Consider the following 18,482-nt stretch of genomic DNA (forward strand, 5'->3'; position numbering starts at 1 on the left):
TCATTTTGTATACCCATAAAATATTCTTTGTATATATATATTCATGGGAAGCCGCTTTAGATTATTTTTCATTTATATATAGTCCACCCTTACACATTAAAAATATACATTATATAATTTAATTCATCATAAAAAAGTTAATTGTACTTCTTTTAATTGTGTTTAACTGCCTCTATCTCTATTTTACCAAAAGAAAATCAAAAAAATAATAAAAATTTAAAAAACAAACAAAATAATAACAAAAAAATTGTATTATTTATATATACATAATTTGTTTCTTTATTTTTTATTGATCGTACCCCGTTTGGTCGCCAATTTAACTGCATACACAGATTATTAAATAATTCAAATAGATTAAACAGTGACTGTGCTATTGGCACTCTAATTTATTTTCTATTTTCGGGATATTGCTGAAATAATTTATTAATACAGCTTTTAAGAAAAAACAAAGCGTTTTTTAAAAAACGTAATACAAAATGGCTGAGAAGAAAAACATAAAAAAAAACGATAAAATTAAAATGGAAAGTCAAAATGAACACAGCAGTACCTCAAAAAGAAAAAGAGTTGATATCATAGAAAATGATGATATATTAACCTCAGCAGATGAAATTAGTAAGAATGACAGTTCTAAAAAAAAAGGTACAAGCCGTAAAGAGCGAAAAAAACAAGCTACAATTAATGTGAAAACTGAAAAAGGTATAGAAAAATATCTAAATGAAAATAAAATGAATTTCAAAGATATTATCATAAAAAAAGAACCTGAAAGCGATAATGAAATGAAAAACGATAAGCGTCGCCGAAATAGCATAGTTTCAAATTGTGAAGAAAATGGAATTGATAATAATACGAGTTCTTATAAAACACCTGCAGCTTCTACGTATAGAGGAATAAAAAAAGAATCCAAAGAATATAAAAATGTGCTATCTAATTATGTAAATGAGCATAGTAAAAAGATTATGGATGATGCTGACGAAAAGAAGAAAGATGTAGGAAATGCAAATAGCAATAATACTACTAATAACAGCAAAGGAGGAATAGATGAGCGACTATATAAATGGGTAAATGCATTATTTAATAGTGAAACTAAAGATGACGAAGATCAAAATATGGAAGAAGATAGCAAATTTTATGGTGGTGTAAAAGTTCAAAAAGTAAACACCATTGCCACCCCAAATAATAATAGTAATTCAAAAAAAATTAATACTGATGTAAAGGTGGTTGAAGTTTTAGATGTTGTGAAATTACCGGAATCAAATAATTTAGATGAATCATTAAATTCACCAAATATAAGTTCATTAGCTCAAAATGGAAATAATGAAAATAATGGAACTGATGAGAATAATGACAATGAACAAGATGCAGGAGAAAGGGAAAGTACAAAAATAACTGATTATATCTATGACGGAAAATTGGAATATCCGCTAAGTATATATCAAAAAATAATATTTAAACGTCCCGATCATGATTACAAAAAATGGGTATGCAATTGCACTGTTTTATGTGTTGTAAATCTTCCGTTGAATGCATCAGATGGATACTTATTAAAATCTTTAATAGATATGTACTATAAACATGAAAATAGGGATATGACATTAGATGTATTGGACTTGTTCGATGTTGAAAATATAAATGGATTTTTGGAAGTTTATGGATCTATTGATGACAGTCCGAGAAAATATGAATTACTGGCTAGCCATTTAGGTATAATAAAATTTGATGTATTATTTACTGTTGGATCATCTTCACACAAAAATGAAATGGTCATATCCAATATATATGCGATTTCTAAAAAGTTATATAGGCCTGAAGAATTCCCCATTGGCTCCTTAGGTTTATTACATTTTAAAAATGAAAAATATGCTAAAGAATTTTGGACTATTTTTTCAAACGTTTCAACTGTAATTAATGGAAAAGCTATTCAACTTATGCCTGACATAAATGCTCTCAAAATATTTGTAGAAGCATCCGTATATTATTTACAGCCTGATTCCCTATTCGCACAAATTAATTATAACGAGTTGAATATGTTGCTATCTAGTATTAAAAATAAGGTCCCAGATATATATAAAATGATGAGACTTATAAAGAATCATTTTAAGCAAGAAAGTATATGGAATATGATTTTTGCTGACGTCGACATAAGTTTCTTAGATTTTTATATGGAAGATATAGGACAACCAAAAACACCTGAAGAGGAAAATAATGATCCAAACGAGTCCAATGAAGAAGAAGAAGACCAAGACCAAGACGAAAACCAAGAACAAGAACAAGAACAAAATGAGAGCCAGAGAAATAACGGTGAAAATTCTATAATTTCATTTTCAAAGATAGAGGATAATAATAGAGTGTCACTTCACCTTTTTAAGACATCTAATAAAGATATATGTGTGGTACACAAAGTAAACGAGATGACGTCGAAATATATTTGTTCAGTAAGCCTTTTGATTCGGGTATACAATACACACATAAACAAATATTTGATGGAGAAAGGATATTGTTTGATAGCATGCCCATATTTAGATCAAGAAACAGGGAAAAAAGTTGCAGATTTTTTAAAGAAATTTCATTTATTGGATTGGTTATATAACACAAAAGATCAAACATGCTATTATTACGCTTTCAAATCGATATTAGAAGCTTTGGCTGTTTTTAAAAAAAATTTTATTGCTTCACCAGTTCATAATATATGCTCACTCTTTTTAAAATTTCCTTTTGGTATCGTCACAGCAGTTTACCTAAATATTAATCCAGAATTTATTCCAAAGGACATAAAAACAACAAATCCACAAAAATTGCTGGTAATGAAAGAAGATGAAGAAAGACTGTATAAACATAATCATAATCCGTATAATTTATCTGTTATGAAATATTTAGGTATAATAAATCCTCAAAAACATCATCAAATGAATACAAGCAATAACCAAAATAGAAGGAATAACACATTCAATTCTAGCTTAGATAACTTGTGTGATTATCATATCAACAAACAAAAGAAATTTAGAATAATTAGCACAACAGAAGAATTTTTTATAGGAAGAGATAAAACCCTTTACCACATAATAGTCAACAAAGTATTCTCATATCATCTTGGTTTGCCAGTTTCGATACATAAACCCGCCTTACAGTTACGTAAAGATCCCCATTGCTACAAATGCGTAACAGATTTCCCTGAAATCATAACGCCAACCATGGATCCCCGGCAATTCGACATGCCTTTGGGAAACGAGCCTCCTGGAAATCACACGACGTCTAATATAAACAATAGCAATACAAATAGCAGAAATAGACATCCTCCCGCTTTACAATATCCCAATACCCGCCCTTCCAATTTGCATTTCAGAAATATACAGCCATCTAATTTAAATTCAAATATGCTTCGATCTGGTAGTTTAAACCCAAACAATTTGTATCATGGAAATATGCGAGCGACCCATTTAAATCAAACAATCTTGTATCCTATTAACATGTATCATCCCAGATATATGCATATTGGTTTACAACAAGGCACTCTTCATCCATCCAGCTTCCATCCTAACAATTCTCAACTTCCCAATATCTATCCTTACATTTCTCAACTTCCCAATATCTATCCTTACTATTCTCAACTTCCCAATATCTATCCTTACAATTTTCAACTCCCCAATATCTATCCTTACATTTCTCAACCTTCCAACATCCATCCATACAACCCACGCCCCTTCAACATTCCTGCTCACAACTATCGCTCTTACAGCATCCCTCCTCACAATTCTCGCTTCCAAAACATGCATCCCATTAATCAGCAAGCTATTATCTCTCAATTGAATAATGGACAGAGCAATAATACGCATACTACCACCCATGCCCATACTAATATTACCCAAAGAGAATTACAAAACAATCCTCACAATAGAATAGCACCGCAGGTTGAAGGATCCAATTCGCCATCTCCAAATGCATTAAATCGATCTACAGAAGAAAATAATAATAGTCGTAACGAATTAGAGACAAAAAGAAAGCGCAGAGGCACTTCAAAGTCGACGAATATAAATAATAATACACAAACATCACACGATTCCAATTCGAAAAATAAGCGTCCCAAAAAATCACGCCGAAGTAGGAATTTAGAGAATTTAGAATGCGATGATGAAGAGAAAAATAAAAAGAAAAGTAGAATAAGAACCGAAAGCCCACAAGAAAAAAATACTGATACCCCAAAATCCGACGAAAGTAGTACAACTGCGTCTAATTCCCAACAATCATCCCCAGGAGAATCATATAGTTCGGAAAAAAATGATGAAAATTAAAAAATAATTATATTAAAAAAACTAGTGATTGTTAAAGCTTGCTGATGCAGAGATAAATAATAAGGAGCATCGATCATTTCGCGATTCCTAGTTTTTGTAAAATATGCATATTATTATATGAAGATCTCTATTCATTTCATATATTCATTTGATGAATTAAATGATGAAGCAAATTTGTACGTACTACTAATCCCCCAAAGGATTATAATGCATTATATTCTTAATGATTATATAATATTTTTTCATACGAATTTAATTAATTATCATATTTTTTTATTATTATTTTCTTCGTTTTAATATTAATTTATTTTTTACATATATATATTTTAACTGTTTTATTAATCAAAAAAACTAAGCAAAATTAAGGATAGTTGGAGACACAAATTAATAAATTTTTGTCCGATGTAAATTCGAACAGTAAAACGATAAAAACATATAAAAAGAATAAAACATATAAGAAAGTATATTAATGAATGAATAATAAGACAATTTACGTATAGTAAAAAACATGACACCATAAAAAATCCTCATAATGATAAGCATATATGCGCAATTTCATTATACCACACTTTCAATATTAAAGGTTATTTAACAGATTCAACAAAAGGGGATTTATATGTGACAGCGTCCATAGATTCTTCATTTACTTCTTCTTGTATTTGTTGCATTTTCGGTAAAACACTTAATAAAATTAAGGAAAATAAAAACAGTAAAAAAATTGGACTTTTTAATAAATTAAATAAATAAAAGGTCTTTTTAGGGACAAGGAATTCAAAAACGTTATTAACTTTAAAAACAATTTGTGTCACCATTAAATTGCTTTTCTCAAATGGGGATAAGTATTCATATGCTCTTACTATATATATTTTATCATTATTTTTTGTTATACTTTTTTTTACTTCAACTTGAAATTTGTTAAACTCAATATATGGATGATTAACGAATATATCATATACTCCTTCTTTTACATTATTAAAAATAAAGTAGCCGTCAGTTCGAGGTTTAACAAAAGTATCTGAATCCAAATACACTGTACTTTCGGCTAAAATATCTAATCTCGCTTTTATTATTCCTTCTACATAATTATTGTTTAATTCTATAGAATCAGATTTACATTCTGATATTGTTATGTGCACATAAAAAAAAATTACCAAAAAAAAGATGCTCAAAAAATTTAATTTTTCTCTTATCATCATAATGCTTATTTTCAAAATGAAAATTTTCTTTACGTAAAAAATTGTGAATGTATAAATGTCTTATCTGCTTTTAAAGGGGCTAAAAGGAACAGTCCATATACACTATATTAAAACTATACCTTTTATATAGCAAAAATTAAATAAAAGAAACAATATCCACATTCATTATATCTATATATGCCTAACTATTCTATGCATAGCTATATATGTATGAATTATTACATATTCTTCTATATTATATATATGCAACTCCCTTCAGTTTCTGTGTATCTTTGTGAAAAAATGTACAAAATCTAGGCATATATAGGTATAAATAAATATATTATTCGTGTGTGGAAATAGTTACTGTTTGTAAAGTGATCTTCTGTAATTGTTAATTCATTTTAGGAAAAAAGTTGTTTCTTTTACAATATTAAACATAATGCCATTAATAAAGTGCCTTGTTTAATTACACAAATTTATGGTTATACCTATTTATATTTACTAAAAATAGAAAATGCAACATTTTTTAAAATAGTATATACTCATCATTTAGCATATTAATTATGTTAACACAATAAATAGCATATACGTATATAATATTATGATTATTTCTTTTAATTATTTTTTATGCATTTTTATTAATAATTTCTCAGTAGAAAATGTTATGCTAAATTTAATGGAAAATTCAGTATAATATATATTGTAAAAAATATATCTATTACTTATTTATATTAAACTATTTTTTTTTATCATATATTCATGATGAAACAAAGTAATTATGTGAGAACAATGATCGATTTGCAAAATTACCAAATTTTTAGAAATACCTTCGAACGCATAAAAAGCTTGAAACGATAATATAATATATATAGAATATCTTTTTTTTGAATGCACTATTATACAAAAGATAATAAGGGAAAATAAAAATTTTCATCTTAAAGCTTAATTACACTTTTTAAAACATGTATAATAAACAATTTATTTCATAAGTTTCTTATTATTTTTCGAAATTCATTTTTTTTTTAAAACGCTTCATTAGTGGAAAAGTAAAGCCAAAAAATGTAAAAACATATAACATTTATAATATAAAATATATATACATATATTACAAAATTTATTATAAAAAACAAAATGATATACCAAAAGAACACATACTAAAAATATTAATAATATGGAACATAACTATAGTTAAAACTTAAAAAAAAAACCAAATGATATTCTTGTACGGGCCATTGTAAAAATCACTTTTAAAATCGTGAATAAATGTGGCTTGCTGCAAACGAAGGAGAATAAAACAAATAAATGAATAAGTGGATAATGAACTAATGAATGAATGGGTCAATAATAATTTTACGTATATGCTTTCTAATAATTTCTTTATTAAAAAGCAACCCCAAATAGTAATATGCATACCTAGTCGTTCAAATAAGGTTTTAATATTTTCTCCTGTCTAAAAAGAACAATGAAAAACAATTATTATAAATAGATTTATGCAATATATGTATACAACTGAAAATTTTTTTCACTATTTCTAATTTTTATTTTTTGATGTATATACCTTTGCGGAGCATTCAATAAATGAAACATGTTGCTCTTTACAAAACTTCATTACCATCTGAAAAAAATATATATATGTTAATGGTTTTGAAAACAATTATAAAATGTGATATGCTTCAATATAATTATCATATTTTCTATAAAGTCAATATGAATCTTTTAAAACAAACTATATTTCTTTTAATTTTCCTATTATCATAATGTTTTACCTCTGAATTTATTTTTTGTGGTAAATCCTTTTTATTTGCTACAACCGTAATACAACAATTTCGTGGCCCACTTGACTTTATTTCATTAATCCAAAACTTCAACGAATTAAATGATTCGGGATTGCTGCAATTGGGGTGATAAATAAAAAATTTCCATTTCTAATTGTTGAATTATTTTTGCATTTTTTTATATAATGTAATATCAAATTATGATGAAAAATATATAGCATATATATATTTTTTTAATTACTTTGAATCATAAACAACAACAGCTCCATATGCATCACGATAATATAAGGGAGCCATTGCTCGGAATCTTTCTTGTCCTCCAGTATCCCAAATATGGAGTTTCATTGTTTCCCCTTAAATAATAAAAAAAAAATCATTTTTTGATGATGTAATAATATAGTAGTTTATATGTACATTATCCATCAGCGCAAATATTGCTCATATAAAATGTACATTCATATGCTTTCGAAGCTTATTTAAGTGGTGTTTATTTTTGGTTACCATTTTTCAAATGAATTGTATGGTGTAAAAAGGCTGCCCCTATTGTTACTTGATGACTATCTGAAAAACGACCATGGCATAAATACAAAGCAATACTTGATTTTCCAACACCACTATCACCTAATAAAACGACTTTAACTTTTTTATCTTCCTTTTGTTGGCCTCCTGATGATGATAAAACGTTTATATTTCTTGTCGTTTGAGGTCTTTGAGTACTTGATCCACATCCCATAGTTATATATAATAAACTGATAAATAAATATATATGGTAATATTTTGATTTATTTAGGGTATATTTTTTATTTTCCCTTAATTTAGTTACAACCTTATCTAAATTAATTCTATGTTATTAATATTATTTTTATTATGCTGCTATTATTACTATAAGTATTATTATTGTTATTATTATTTTCCTGTTTTACTATTATTATGTTTTTTCCCTTACTTAGAACAATATTAGCATATTCTAACTTAAAAAACATTACATATCTATTATATTCACATTTCTTTAATAATTCCTTTTTATTTTATTCATAACTCAATGGTTTCAATTTTCCAAAAATATAAAATATAATATTGGTTCTCTACATATATGCATATGGGTTATTCCCTTTGCATCATATATACTACTTAAATTATCAATATTAAATTTTAAACATTGCATACCTATTTTATTATTATTTTTATATTTTTTTACTCTACAATTGAGATTTGAAAAAAGTTACTTTGTGTTTATTTTCTACTTTATTAATTTCCTCTTATATATTACAAAATAATAAATATAAAAAACATATATAATACATAATAGCATATATTCTAAAAATAAAGATAAAAAAGCAAAAGGTATAATAATATTTTAATCATCAAATAATTTCCATATATTAGTTTATACAATATTATACCTAACTTCCATAACAATAAAAATTCACAAATCGATTAATTCTCTCCATAATAAAATGTTCTATTTAAGGAATATAATTATATACTAATTTCGAATATGAATTATTTATCTATATACAATAAATTTTGTTGCATTAGGAAAAAATAATAAGATTCAACTAATTCTTTTCCTTTTTAATTTTTATTTGGAAAACTATTTAATAATTTTAAAATACAAAATGCACAAAGCAACTAACAATTTTAAATATATATAACTGGATTATCAAATGTGTATTTAATATTTGATATCAAATTGCATTAATTCCATTATTTGTAAAAATAAAAACGGATATTATGCGAGTTATATGTTTATTTCTTCGAAATAAATAGCCTTATTATTTTATATGATAATTTGGACCCATAAACACAGATCGACATATTCTAATAGCACAAAAAGACAATATTGCTTTCTTCAACTTTAATATCCATTATGCATTGCAAAATTGGCAATGCGTATTTCCCATAATTAAAAAAGAAAATTACACATATACTTACAATAATAACAAAAGGGAAAATATGTGTTTATTTTATATTTAAAAATATCCATATTTGCAATCCCTTTGCACTTTATAAAAATGATAAATTAGTGATGGCACACCCCTCTATAATATATATGTATAATTCCTCTTTTGGTGGTATGAGAAAATTATATACCCTCACCAAATTGAAAAAATAATTCTTTCACAAAACAAAAAACATATTAAAATATGTCTTTATACTGTATAAAAAATCGAACTTTTTATATTTATAAAAAAGATTCGAAAAATGGTAGTGACACTATCGAAACATTTTCACTTATTTATTGATATATATATACAATAAGCTATTTTACTTATATTATTATTTTATTCATAGTTGGCCAACCCTGTCTTATATATGTTTAAGTAAGCAATTTCCAATTCATCAAAAATTGAATAAAATAATTAGCATTCGTAAAAAAAGTAAAAATAACATATATGGGATCAAAATGAAAAGCGGAAATAAAATGATTCAAAATAATATACAAAACATAGTAATAATCCCTAAAAAATACATAAAAAAATAAAATGCATATAATATCAAAACTTGATTTTAATTAGCCATCTTTATATTTAAATTAACAATATAAATGCTATGAATTAGAACCAGTAATAATATATTTTAATTAAGTATATATGTTTTTAGTGTAATAAATTTAATCATCCTCTTCAGCGTTATCATTTTCGTCTTCATTAATTTCATTTTCTTGGTTTTCTACGGATCCTTCATTTTCTTCAACATAAAAACTACCTGAGCCATTATCATTATCTTCATTTTTATCTACATTTGAATTGATTTCGTTATTTTCTGAGGATTCTTTATGTTCCATAGCTTTTTCGGCGTCTTCAATTGCCTTTTCTGCAGCCTCTTTGCTTTCAAATCCAACCCATGCCCATCCTTCATCATTTTCTTTTGGTTCATAAAAGTAAACTTGTAAAGCACCATATTTCTCTAAAGATCTTTTAAATTGATTCATTGTAACACCTGTTTTTATATTTTTTATAAAGACTCTTGTATCGGTTTCTGTTAATGCGATATCATGTTGCGTTTTTGTGACAAATGTTTTCATTGTGGAGGGTTTTTGGGGTTCCGCCATTCCGCACAAATTTGTAATTGCCATTTTGGATATTTTAATTAAATTACTATAGTTAATAATAGAAAAGTTGCGCGATAATTAAATAGGTAAATAACAAAAAAACGAAAAATTTTAATTAATTTTACCAATAATGCAATTTATTCAAATTATAGAATTAATTTTACTAATTTACAATAATTGTTAAAGTTTATAATTGTTTTCTATTAAAAGACACATTAAATATTTTACATTATACGTATATATTTATTTTCCAAAGTGTGAACAAATCGTGATTAAATTATGTGTATATATTTATTTACAACATATAATACGAATTAATTTTAAAATATTAGAATTATGTTGAGAGAAAAAATATTTAAAAGTAAATAATAAAAATAACTATATATAGTTATTAAAATATATAAATTGAATTTTAATAAAAAAAAAATATATAATATAAATATTTTGTGGAAAATTTAGCTTAAAGATAGCACATTTAGCTGTAACAATTTACTTTTTTTATGTACATGTCATAAAAATAATTTCATTGGTATAAAATAATAGCTATTTTAACCTTTTTAAACCACTTTTTTTAAGAACATATATGCACACTCATAAAAATAACTGTTATGAAAAATTTGTTTTTTTTTACAACTATTTTAATATAAAATCTATATATTTGAAAAGCTCTATTTGTGTTATATAAGGGAAACGATGTTGTAAAAACAAATAAGGCCAATTTTGTTAAATTTGTAAAATTGTTTTTTAAACTTTTATACTTAAATAGTAAGTGTTTTTTTAATACTGTGTGCACTATTATTTTAATTATAATAGCCAAAAAAAAATGCACACTATTAATAATGGCCACACTATATATATTTTACAACACACACAAATAGCCAAATTGTTTTCCAAAAAAAAAAAGCTACATACTAATTTATTCTATATTACTTAAATTGCAATTAATTTTTTTTAATAATTAAAATCCTTTCGTTTTTAACTATAATTATAAAATCTACTAAATAGGAAACAAATAAAAAAAAAATAATATTCAAAATATATAAAAATAGCTGAAACAATATATTACTCAATAAAAATATAAACGTAACAATATACATATGAAGTATACGTATTATCATGAAAATTTTAATTATAATTAAAACGTTAAAAAATTTATACAAAATATTATAATATGTTGTCTAATGCCATTTCAAAAATACAAATGTCGTATTGTTGTATTTATATTATGCACACATATTCGTGTGTAATTAGTATTGGCTCAAATTTTTAGTAATAAAATAAAATTTTAACATAAAAAAATAGCATTCTTAAAAACAGTTATTTTAAAACTTCCATAATTTCAGATAATTCACTTATGTCCTTATGGTTCATATATTTCTCCTTTCTTAAAGTTGACTCGATAATATTCTTGAGTTGATATATAACCGTTCTGAAATAAGGAAGAAAATAAAAATTATATAACATAATAAAAATATATATAGTAAAGAAAATTAGGTAAATGACAAACTTATACTAACAAAATGCAGGTATAAACATATTCTACAATTTTATATGTGTGTATATTAGCACATACCCCTTCTTATTATCTTCGGTATAATGAGTTTTCATCAAGTGATATATAAATTTTATGGCATTCACTTGTTTTGAAACTAATACTTCAATTTTATTTATAACATTACACTTTTGTATCATACTCTACAAATGTAGAAAAGCGAAAGAAAAATATTAAATAAACAATATAATAAGCAAAGCAAATAACTAAGATGAATGACAAAAATAAGCAAATTATAGTAGCATATTAAATGAAGTGTTACCTCTATTGATCGTATTTCCTTTATCTTTGCCTCAAACGAATCTTCAAATTCCCCTTTTACAAAAAGGAAAAAAGAATAAGCGTTCCAGAATGAATCATATTCTGAAATATGCACAGATATAATATTCATAGTTTTAATAATTTTGTTGAGATAGGTTAAACCGGTTTTATTTGGTATTATGGTTGGTTTGTCCTTTACAATAAGGTCAGATATATAATCAAATACCCACGGTTGTATTTGTTTGACTTGATTTAATTGGCATAATGTAGTTAATGCCAAACAAAAGCTATCTACATCATTTTGTACAATAGATAGTTTAAGATAAGTGTCCCAATATTTCCATTCATTATTATTAATTTTTACTGCTTGATTTATACATATTTTTGCTGCTTTATAAACATTATTTTTCATATATAAATATGCTAAATTACCATACGCCATAGCTGTATTCTCATTAGTCATACTTATCATGCGTGTAAAAGCCTTTATAGCTTGATCAAATTTATCTATTTTCATATATGCACATCCCAATATAAACCATATATCTGGTAACAATGGAGATATTTCTAATGCCTTTTCTAAATAATCACAGCATTCCGAATACATTTCTTTACTGTAATAATGTTTCCCTATAAGTCTGGCTGCTTTAGAATATTTATAGTTTGATAAATCCCATGCCTTTATAAAATATTTAAGGGAACTTTCCCTATTTACTAAGCCGTATAAACATACTAAGGATGGACTTTTTTTTTTTTCAAGTAATGTATCTAATAATTCTTTTGCCTCAGCTTTTCGATCAGCTTCTATTAAACATTGAATAGCTTCTTCCCATAATTTTAAATCTTTAAAAATGTTAAAAGCTGAAACCACAGAACCTGTTTTAATCATAATATTTCCTACTTCCTTTTTCATTTCCCAGGTAGTAGGGTAATATATATCATAAATAAACTTTAGTCTTTCTTTATTTTGGGGTTCATCATTACAATATTCTTTTAATAATTCATTTAATTGAGCTTGAGAACGGTCGACAGTTTTTAACCTGAATGATTCGCATTTGCATTTGAACCATAGTATGCACGAATGTAAAAGATAGTTCTGATATTTTATTTGCAACAAATGATTTCCTACCCTTTTACCATTTTCCTCGTTCTCAATATTTCCATTTTTTGGATTTTCTACATTGACATCGTAGCTTTTTAAGCATCTTGATATTATAGCATTTAGTTTTTCAAATTTGATTTCGTCATAATGTGGATTAAAACGCATTATAGAAAAACAGTAATTAATTAACGATATTTGCTCGTCAAAAGATAATACTTTAAAGTAGTTATTTTGCGAATCAAAAAAATAAGGCTCTTCTAATATGTCAGTATCTGGATCAAAATCTTTCAATTTCCAAGTTTTTTTTCCATTAGATTCCATTGCCGAATTTTCTGAGAGTCCATTATTTGTTTCTTCATCATTGGTATTATTCTTTACACAATTATTTTCATCACAAGCATTTAACTGTTTCTCATCTACATTATTACAGACCCCATTTAATATATCATTTCCAAGCGCCACACAATTTTTATCCTCTCTCTTTTCAAATGCTTCATCTTTAGTTTGCACAGTAATTTGTTTAATAAAATCTGTTTTCTTTTCTTCTTTATCCACATTTTTGTTATCTATAATTTTATAATCACTTCTTAATATATCATATTCACTTAGAGGCTCTATTTCTTTAAAAACAGTTGATGTATTATCTTCTTCATCTCCTAATTTGACTTTCAAGACTAAAATCGTAGCTAGATTTTTTTGGTATTTTCTTTTTATCCCCATTCGGCCAGTAAATGTATAATAAAATTTACTACTTTCTGATAAGATTTCTAATAATTTATCATATGCATATGTATAATTGTAAAAAGACAGATAAACTGAATAGTTTGATAATATATATATTTTAAATTTTTCAGAAATATAATTTTCACAAAATAAATCACAATACTTTTTATTGTCATCTGCATTTTCGGTTATACAACTAAATATATCCACTGCTTCAGATAAGTCAAAATCTCTTTCTATTAAATCAAAATTATTCGGCAATATGCTCATGTTTTTAAATATATTAAAAGGTGTATCAATTACATGTCGTTTTAATATATACATAAAGCTACTGCTTGACGATGAGAATAATCTCTGCCATATAAAATAAATTCTTGCTTTCCATAAATATTTACTTCTCGCAAAAATTAGTGAATCTAAACTATTTTTTCGGTCATTGTTTTTATCTTCATTATTTCTTAAATAAGCCATTAAATTAGTGTACTCGTTTCCATGTGCATTTTTTTCATCGTCGTGTTTACTAAAATTGTTTAGAAACCCTAAAAATATAATGCATAAGCAAAAGGAATTTATCAAGTTGCAATATTCGTATATATATTCCCCTTCAAGCGATAGAAATTCTAAACATGAATTTAAAAAATCATCATTCTTAATCTTTATACTATCTACAAATTCGTTAAAATATTTATCTTCTTCAGATTTCTCATTATTTTTTATTTTTTCATTATTATTTATTAGAGATGGACCAGTCCAATTGCACTGAACAAACATATTTAAAAAAATATTACAACATAATAAAATTTTCATTTCGTAATAAAAAACAAAGCAACTAAAAATGGATGCATTATCAGCCTCTTTTTTTAATCCATCTGCCTTTTCTACTCTGTTCTTTTCTTGCTCTTTTTCAGAAGAAATAAAGTTAAATATCTCTCTTTTTATTTCGTAAATTGTTGAACAGTTTTCATTTTTAAATTTTTCTAAAATCAATTTAAATATGCTACTAACCCATGGATTAGTTATGCATTTTTCATATTTACATTCTTTAACTAATTTTAAAAGATTAAAAAAATTTCCATTTTCCACAACTAACTCTTCTAATATTGTGGCATTTTCACTTTGCCATTTTCCATTGTCTTCCAATTTTTCTGTTTCATTACCAAAACTGTTTTTATATAAATTTAATAAGTACTCTTTAATTTCCTTTTCCTTTTTTTCATAAATATCTTCATCTTGATTATTCGTATAAACAATCTCTTCTATAGACCACAACACTTTTTTTAAATTATCCATTGATGCAAATATTATATTTTAGTTAAGGTATTTTTGGAATTATCTTATATTTGCCAAATCTACATAATAATAAAATCCATATATACATATATAATATTATATATATATGAAAAGTAGCTATGATGTATTTCAAAATCGAAGTCACTTTCAATTTTTTTTTTTTTTAAAGAGAAATGTAATAAATATGATATTTTTAATTATCATTTGCATCGCTTAACATTTTTTAATAATGTTTTCGAAACAAATTCTATATAAGTATCTACTTATATTTTTTCTCAGAAATATTTTCTCTTATCTTTTCGAAAAATATATTTTTAATTCAAAATTAATATCGCTATCCTATCACCATTGCCCCATATAAAATTATTTCACATGCCTATAATATTAATTATGCATATATTTATTTATGCATTTACACGATACTATTTTTAAATTTATTTTTAAATAGTTGTAGATTTATTATAAATAATTTTATATTTTTTTATTTCCTTTAAATAAAACCAAAAGAAAATATTATAAGATAACAAAAAAGGCATTCACAAGTATTGTTACTTTATTTACTCCTACTATCACCTTTTATTATTACCAGCATTCAATATGTTTTAATATATTTATATTTAAAAAATATATTTTTTAAACTGGGTATAGATAAACCGAAAAACACAAAGTATGAATTTTGTTCGTAAAACATTCGGTAGAACTAATTTTTCACATTTTAAAAACAATGAAATAGGATTTTTGAAAAATGCCAAAAGGTATGAGTCGAGAGTGAAAGTTCATAGATATACTGGTATAACAGCAATAAAAACCCATGCTCAAAAAACAGAATGGTATTTAAAAGCAGAAAGAGATTTTTTAGCTGAACGAAATCAAATACCAAATGGTTATATTGGATTATGGCAATATGATGATATAAAACATTTGAAGGAGAATATAATAAATATGCTACATTTAAATTGTGCTAACAATAAGCAAATACATAAATTTAAAAAGTTAAGTATAAGAAGATTATTGCAAAGAAGGCCATTTGATACAGGTAGCGCACCAGTTCAAATTGGATGTTTAACTGAAAAAATTTTAAATTTAAGAGCACATATAATACAACGATGTAAAGATCATCCAAAAAAAAAAACCATGTCTATATTATTAGCTAGACGACAAAAATTAATGAAATATTTATATAAAACTGATTTTGAATTATATAAACATACTTGTAATTTATTAAAAATCAAATGTATTTTATTTGCAATTCCTGATTCCAGAGACCGATCAAAAGCAATTAATGCTGCTGCTGTTGATGGTGATAGGTGTAAATTTTTGATCAGACAAAAATTATGGAAAGGAAAATATAGGCCTAGGCCATTAAAAAACTCGAAAGGCCAAACAGTCAGATATACAAGGCATCCAATAGAACAGCCACCTTCTGATTATGCATTACCAAAAGAATATAAACCACAAATTTCTAATTCATGGCCATATGGAGTAAAAGAAAATTATCAAAAAGGGGCTTATACTATTTATAACCCAACTGCTCCTGGATTGGGATATTGTCCTGTTCCTATGCTTTTTTAAAAACTATATGCACAATCCTTTTTCTTTTTTGTGATCAACTATAACTTTTTTATCTAAATTAGTCATAAATTTTATTTCGTCATTCTAATGATGGTTATTTATGATTTATATTTTTCATTTTTTTCGTGTTTTGGATAATGGTTATTTAATTCATATATTCATATAATTTTTTGTTAATAATTATATATGTATGTAGTCAAATTTACATACAAAATTAAAACATAAAATAAAACAATAAACAAAAATAAATATATAAAACGGAATAAATAAAGAAAATAAAACAAAATAAAAGTCCTATTATACAAATATTTTTATTTTTTGAATAACTTTTCACTTTCTTTTTATTTTGACACCAATGGCTTATCAACGTGATATAAGTTGTGTATTACTGTCTGTCTCTTTAGCATGTTGAGATAATCATTATTTTCATTTTCAAAAACTTTTAATTGTTCACTATCATAATTTGTATTACTAAAAAATTCTCTGAAGCTTTCCTTAGCCTATAAAAAGTAGAAAAGGGTTTTAATTTATTATAATATATATATACTAAGTAAAGAGGACCTTGCCCACTTTTGAAATAATTTAATGTTTTCCCCAATTCAATAAATACATAATTTAATATTTCCCATGATACATATTTATATGCATAACTCTACATGCGTAGCACAGATAAATATACAACTCAAACGGACAAATATGCATATATGGCTTTTAATCAAATGTAATAATCTTATTGAATATTATACATATTTATATTTTTTTTTTGCCTTAACCTTATTAGTAAAGTAAACGTTATAACTTATGTTTTCAAATTTGGATGCTTCGTTCAATATTTGACGATACAAAAGCTTTATTTTTTTTATTTGGTTCATTTTCATTATATAATACAAATTATTTATGGTAAATATTTAAAATTTTCATTAAGTTTATATCTTTATAAAGGCTTTAACTAGTAATAATTTCCTTATATAATAATTTGTTTCCTTCCCTTTTTTCCAAATAAGTATAACAGTTTTATATAGAAAATTTTTATAAAACAATTTTACATATTTTGCAGAAAAACGGAAATATAGGAATTTCCCCTATTTTAAAAATTTCAATGTGCAAATTGCCACATTAATATTCTTAATATAAAAATGGAGACTGAAATAATCCGCAAAAATTTTTATTTTTTGTTTGTTTTTTATTTATTATTTAATTTATTCATTTATTTTATTTTTGGGGGAATGCAATCAAACCAACAGGTTTGTGAACAAGTTATATTTAGTTATTTTTTACAATAATATTAAGCATCCAAAATAAAACAATAAATGCAAATTAAAAAAAAATGAGCCAAATAAAAAATGATCTTACATATATACTAACTTTATATAGGAAAAAATTAAAGATTATAAATTCTTCTAAAATAATTTTATTTTATTACAATTTTTTAAAGTAACTTCGATCATATGGGAAAAAATACATAAATCCTAAGTAATATATAATTCATTTTTTGAATAGTAAAATTTAAGACATGGTCGCATATCGATTATCACAACTTTAAGAACAATTACTAAATGCTTTCATTTTTTATATTATTAAAAAAATAATTATAATTAAGGTAGATCTGAATAACAGTGAAAAATAATAACATTAAGAAAACAAAGATGGTGTTTCGTTCAATTAGTAATTAAATAGATTGAAAATAA

At 24.9% G+C, this 18,482-nt stretch overlaps 7 protein-coding genes across 7 annotated transcripts; 2 read left to right on the top strand and 5 right to left on the bottom strand.

Moving 5' to 3' along the window:
* Nucleotides 1-476: 476 nt before the first annotated feature.
* Nucleotides 477-4,286, top strand: PVVCY_1401060 (conserved Plasmodium protein, unknown function; the record flags this gene model as incomplete). The annotated part of the gene is made up of 1 exon (XM_008624919.1): nt 477-4,286. One exon carries the CDS (start codon nt 477-479, stop codon nt 4,284-4,286), a length of 3,810 nt encoding a protein of 1,269 aa, XP_008623141.1.
* A 584-nt stretch (nt 4,287-4,870) lies between these two features.
* Nucleotides 4,871-5,482, bottom strand: PVVCY_1401070 (conserved protein, unknown function; the record flags this gene model as incomplete). The annotated part of the gene is made up of 1 exon (XM_008624918.1): nt 4,871-5,482. The coding sequence occupies one exon, from the start codon at nt 5,480-5,482 to the stop codon at nt 4,871-4,873; it is 612 nt and encodes a 203-aa protein (XP_008623140.1).
* A 1,229-nt stretch (nt 5,483-6,711) lies between these two features.
* PVVCY_1401080 (ras-related protein Rab-5B, putative) lies at nt 6,712-7,972 on the bottom strand (the record flags this gene model as incomplete). The annotated part of the gene is made up of 6 exons (XM_008624917.1): nt 6,712-6,737; nt 6,878-6,914; nt 7,023-7,079; nt 7,231-7,354; nt 7,481-7,592; nt 7,741-7,972. 6 exons carry the CDS (start codon nt 7,970-7,972, stop codon nt 6,712-6,714), a joined length of 588 nt encoding a protein of 195 aa, XP_008623139.1.
* A 1,881-nt stretch (nt 7,973-9,853) lies between these two features.
* On the bottom strand, nt 9,854-10,318 carry PVVCY_1401090 (RNA-binding protein, putative; the record flags this gene model as incomplete). The annotated part of the gene is made up of 1 exon (XM_008624916.1): nt 9,854-10,318. One exon carries the CDS (start codon nt 10,316-10,318, stop codon nt 9,854-9,856), a length of 465 nt encoding a protein of 154 aa, XP_008623138.1.
* A 1,293-nt stretch (nt 10,319-11,611) lies between these two features.
* PVVCY_1401100 (conserved Plasmodium protein, unknown function) lies at nt 11,612-15,222 on the bottom strand (the record flags this gene model as incomplete). The annotated part of the gene is made up of 3 exons (XM_008624915.1): nt 11,612-11,723; nt 11,868-11,989; nt 12,109-15,222. 3 exons carry the CDS (start codon nt 15,220-15,222, stop codon nt 11,612-11,614), a joined length of 3,348 nt encoding a protein of 1,115 aa, XP_008623137.1.
* Nucleotides 15,223-15,891: 669 nt separating this feature from the next.
* Nucleotides 15,892-16,794, top strand: PVVCY_1401110 (mitochondrial ribosomal protein S15 precursor, putative; the record flags this gene model as incomplete). The annotated part of the gene is made up of 1 exon (XM_008624914.1): nt 15,892-16,794. The coding sequence occupies one exon, from the start codon at nt 15,892-15,894 to the stop codon at nt 16,792-16,794; it is 903 nt and encodes a 300-aa protein (XP_008623136.1).
* A 341-nt stretch (nt 16,795-17,135) lies between these two features.
* PVVCY_1401120 (protein ISD11, putative) lies at nt 17,136-17,672 on the bottom strand (the record flags this gene model as incomplete). The annotated part of the gene is made up of 2 exons (XM_008624913.1): nt 17,136-17,294; nt 17,568-17,672. The coding sequence occupies 2 exons, from the start codon at nt 17,670-17,672 to the stop codon at nt 17,136-17,138; spliced, it is 264 nt and encodes an 87-aa protein (XP_008623135.1).
* Nucleotides 17,673-18,482: the final 810 nt, after the last annotated feature.

The sequence above is a fragment of the Plasmodium vinckei genome (assembly GCF_900681995.1).
Source record: "Plasmodium vinckei vinckei genome assembly, chromosome: PVVCY_14".
NCBI classification, from domain to species: Eukaryota; Apicomplexa; class Aconoidasida; order Haemosporida; family Plasmodiidae; genus Plasmodium; species Plasmodium vinckei.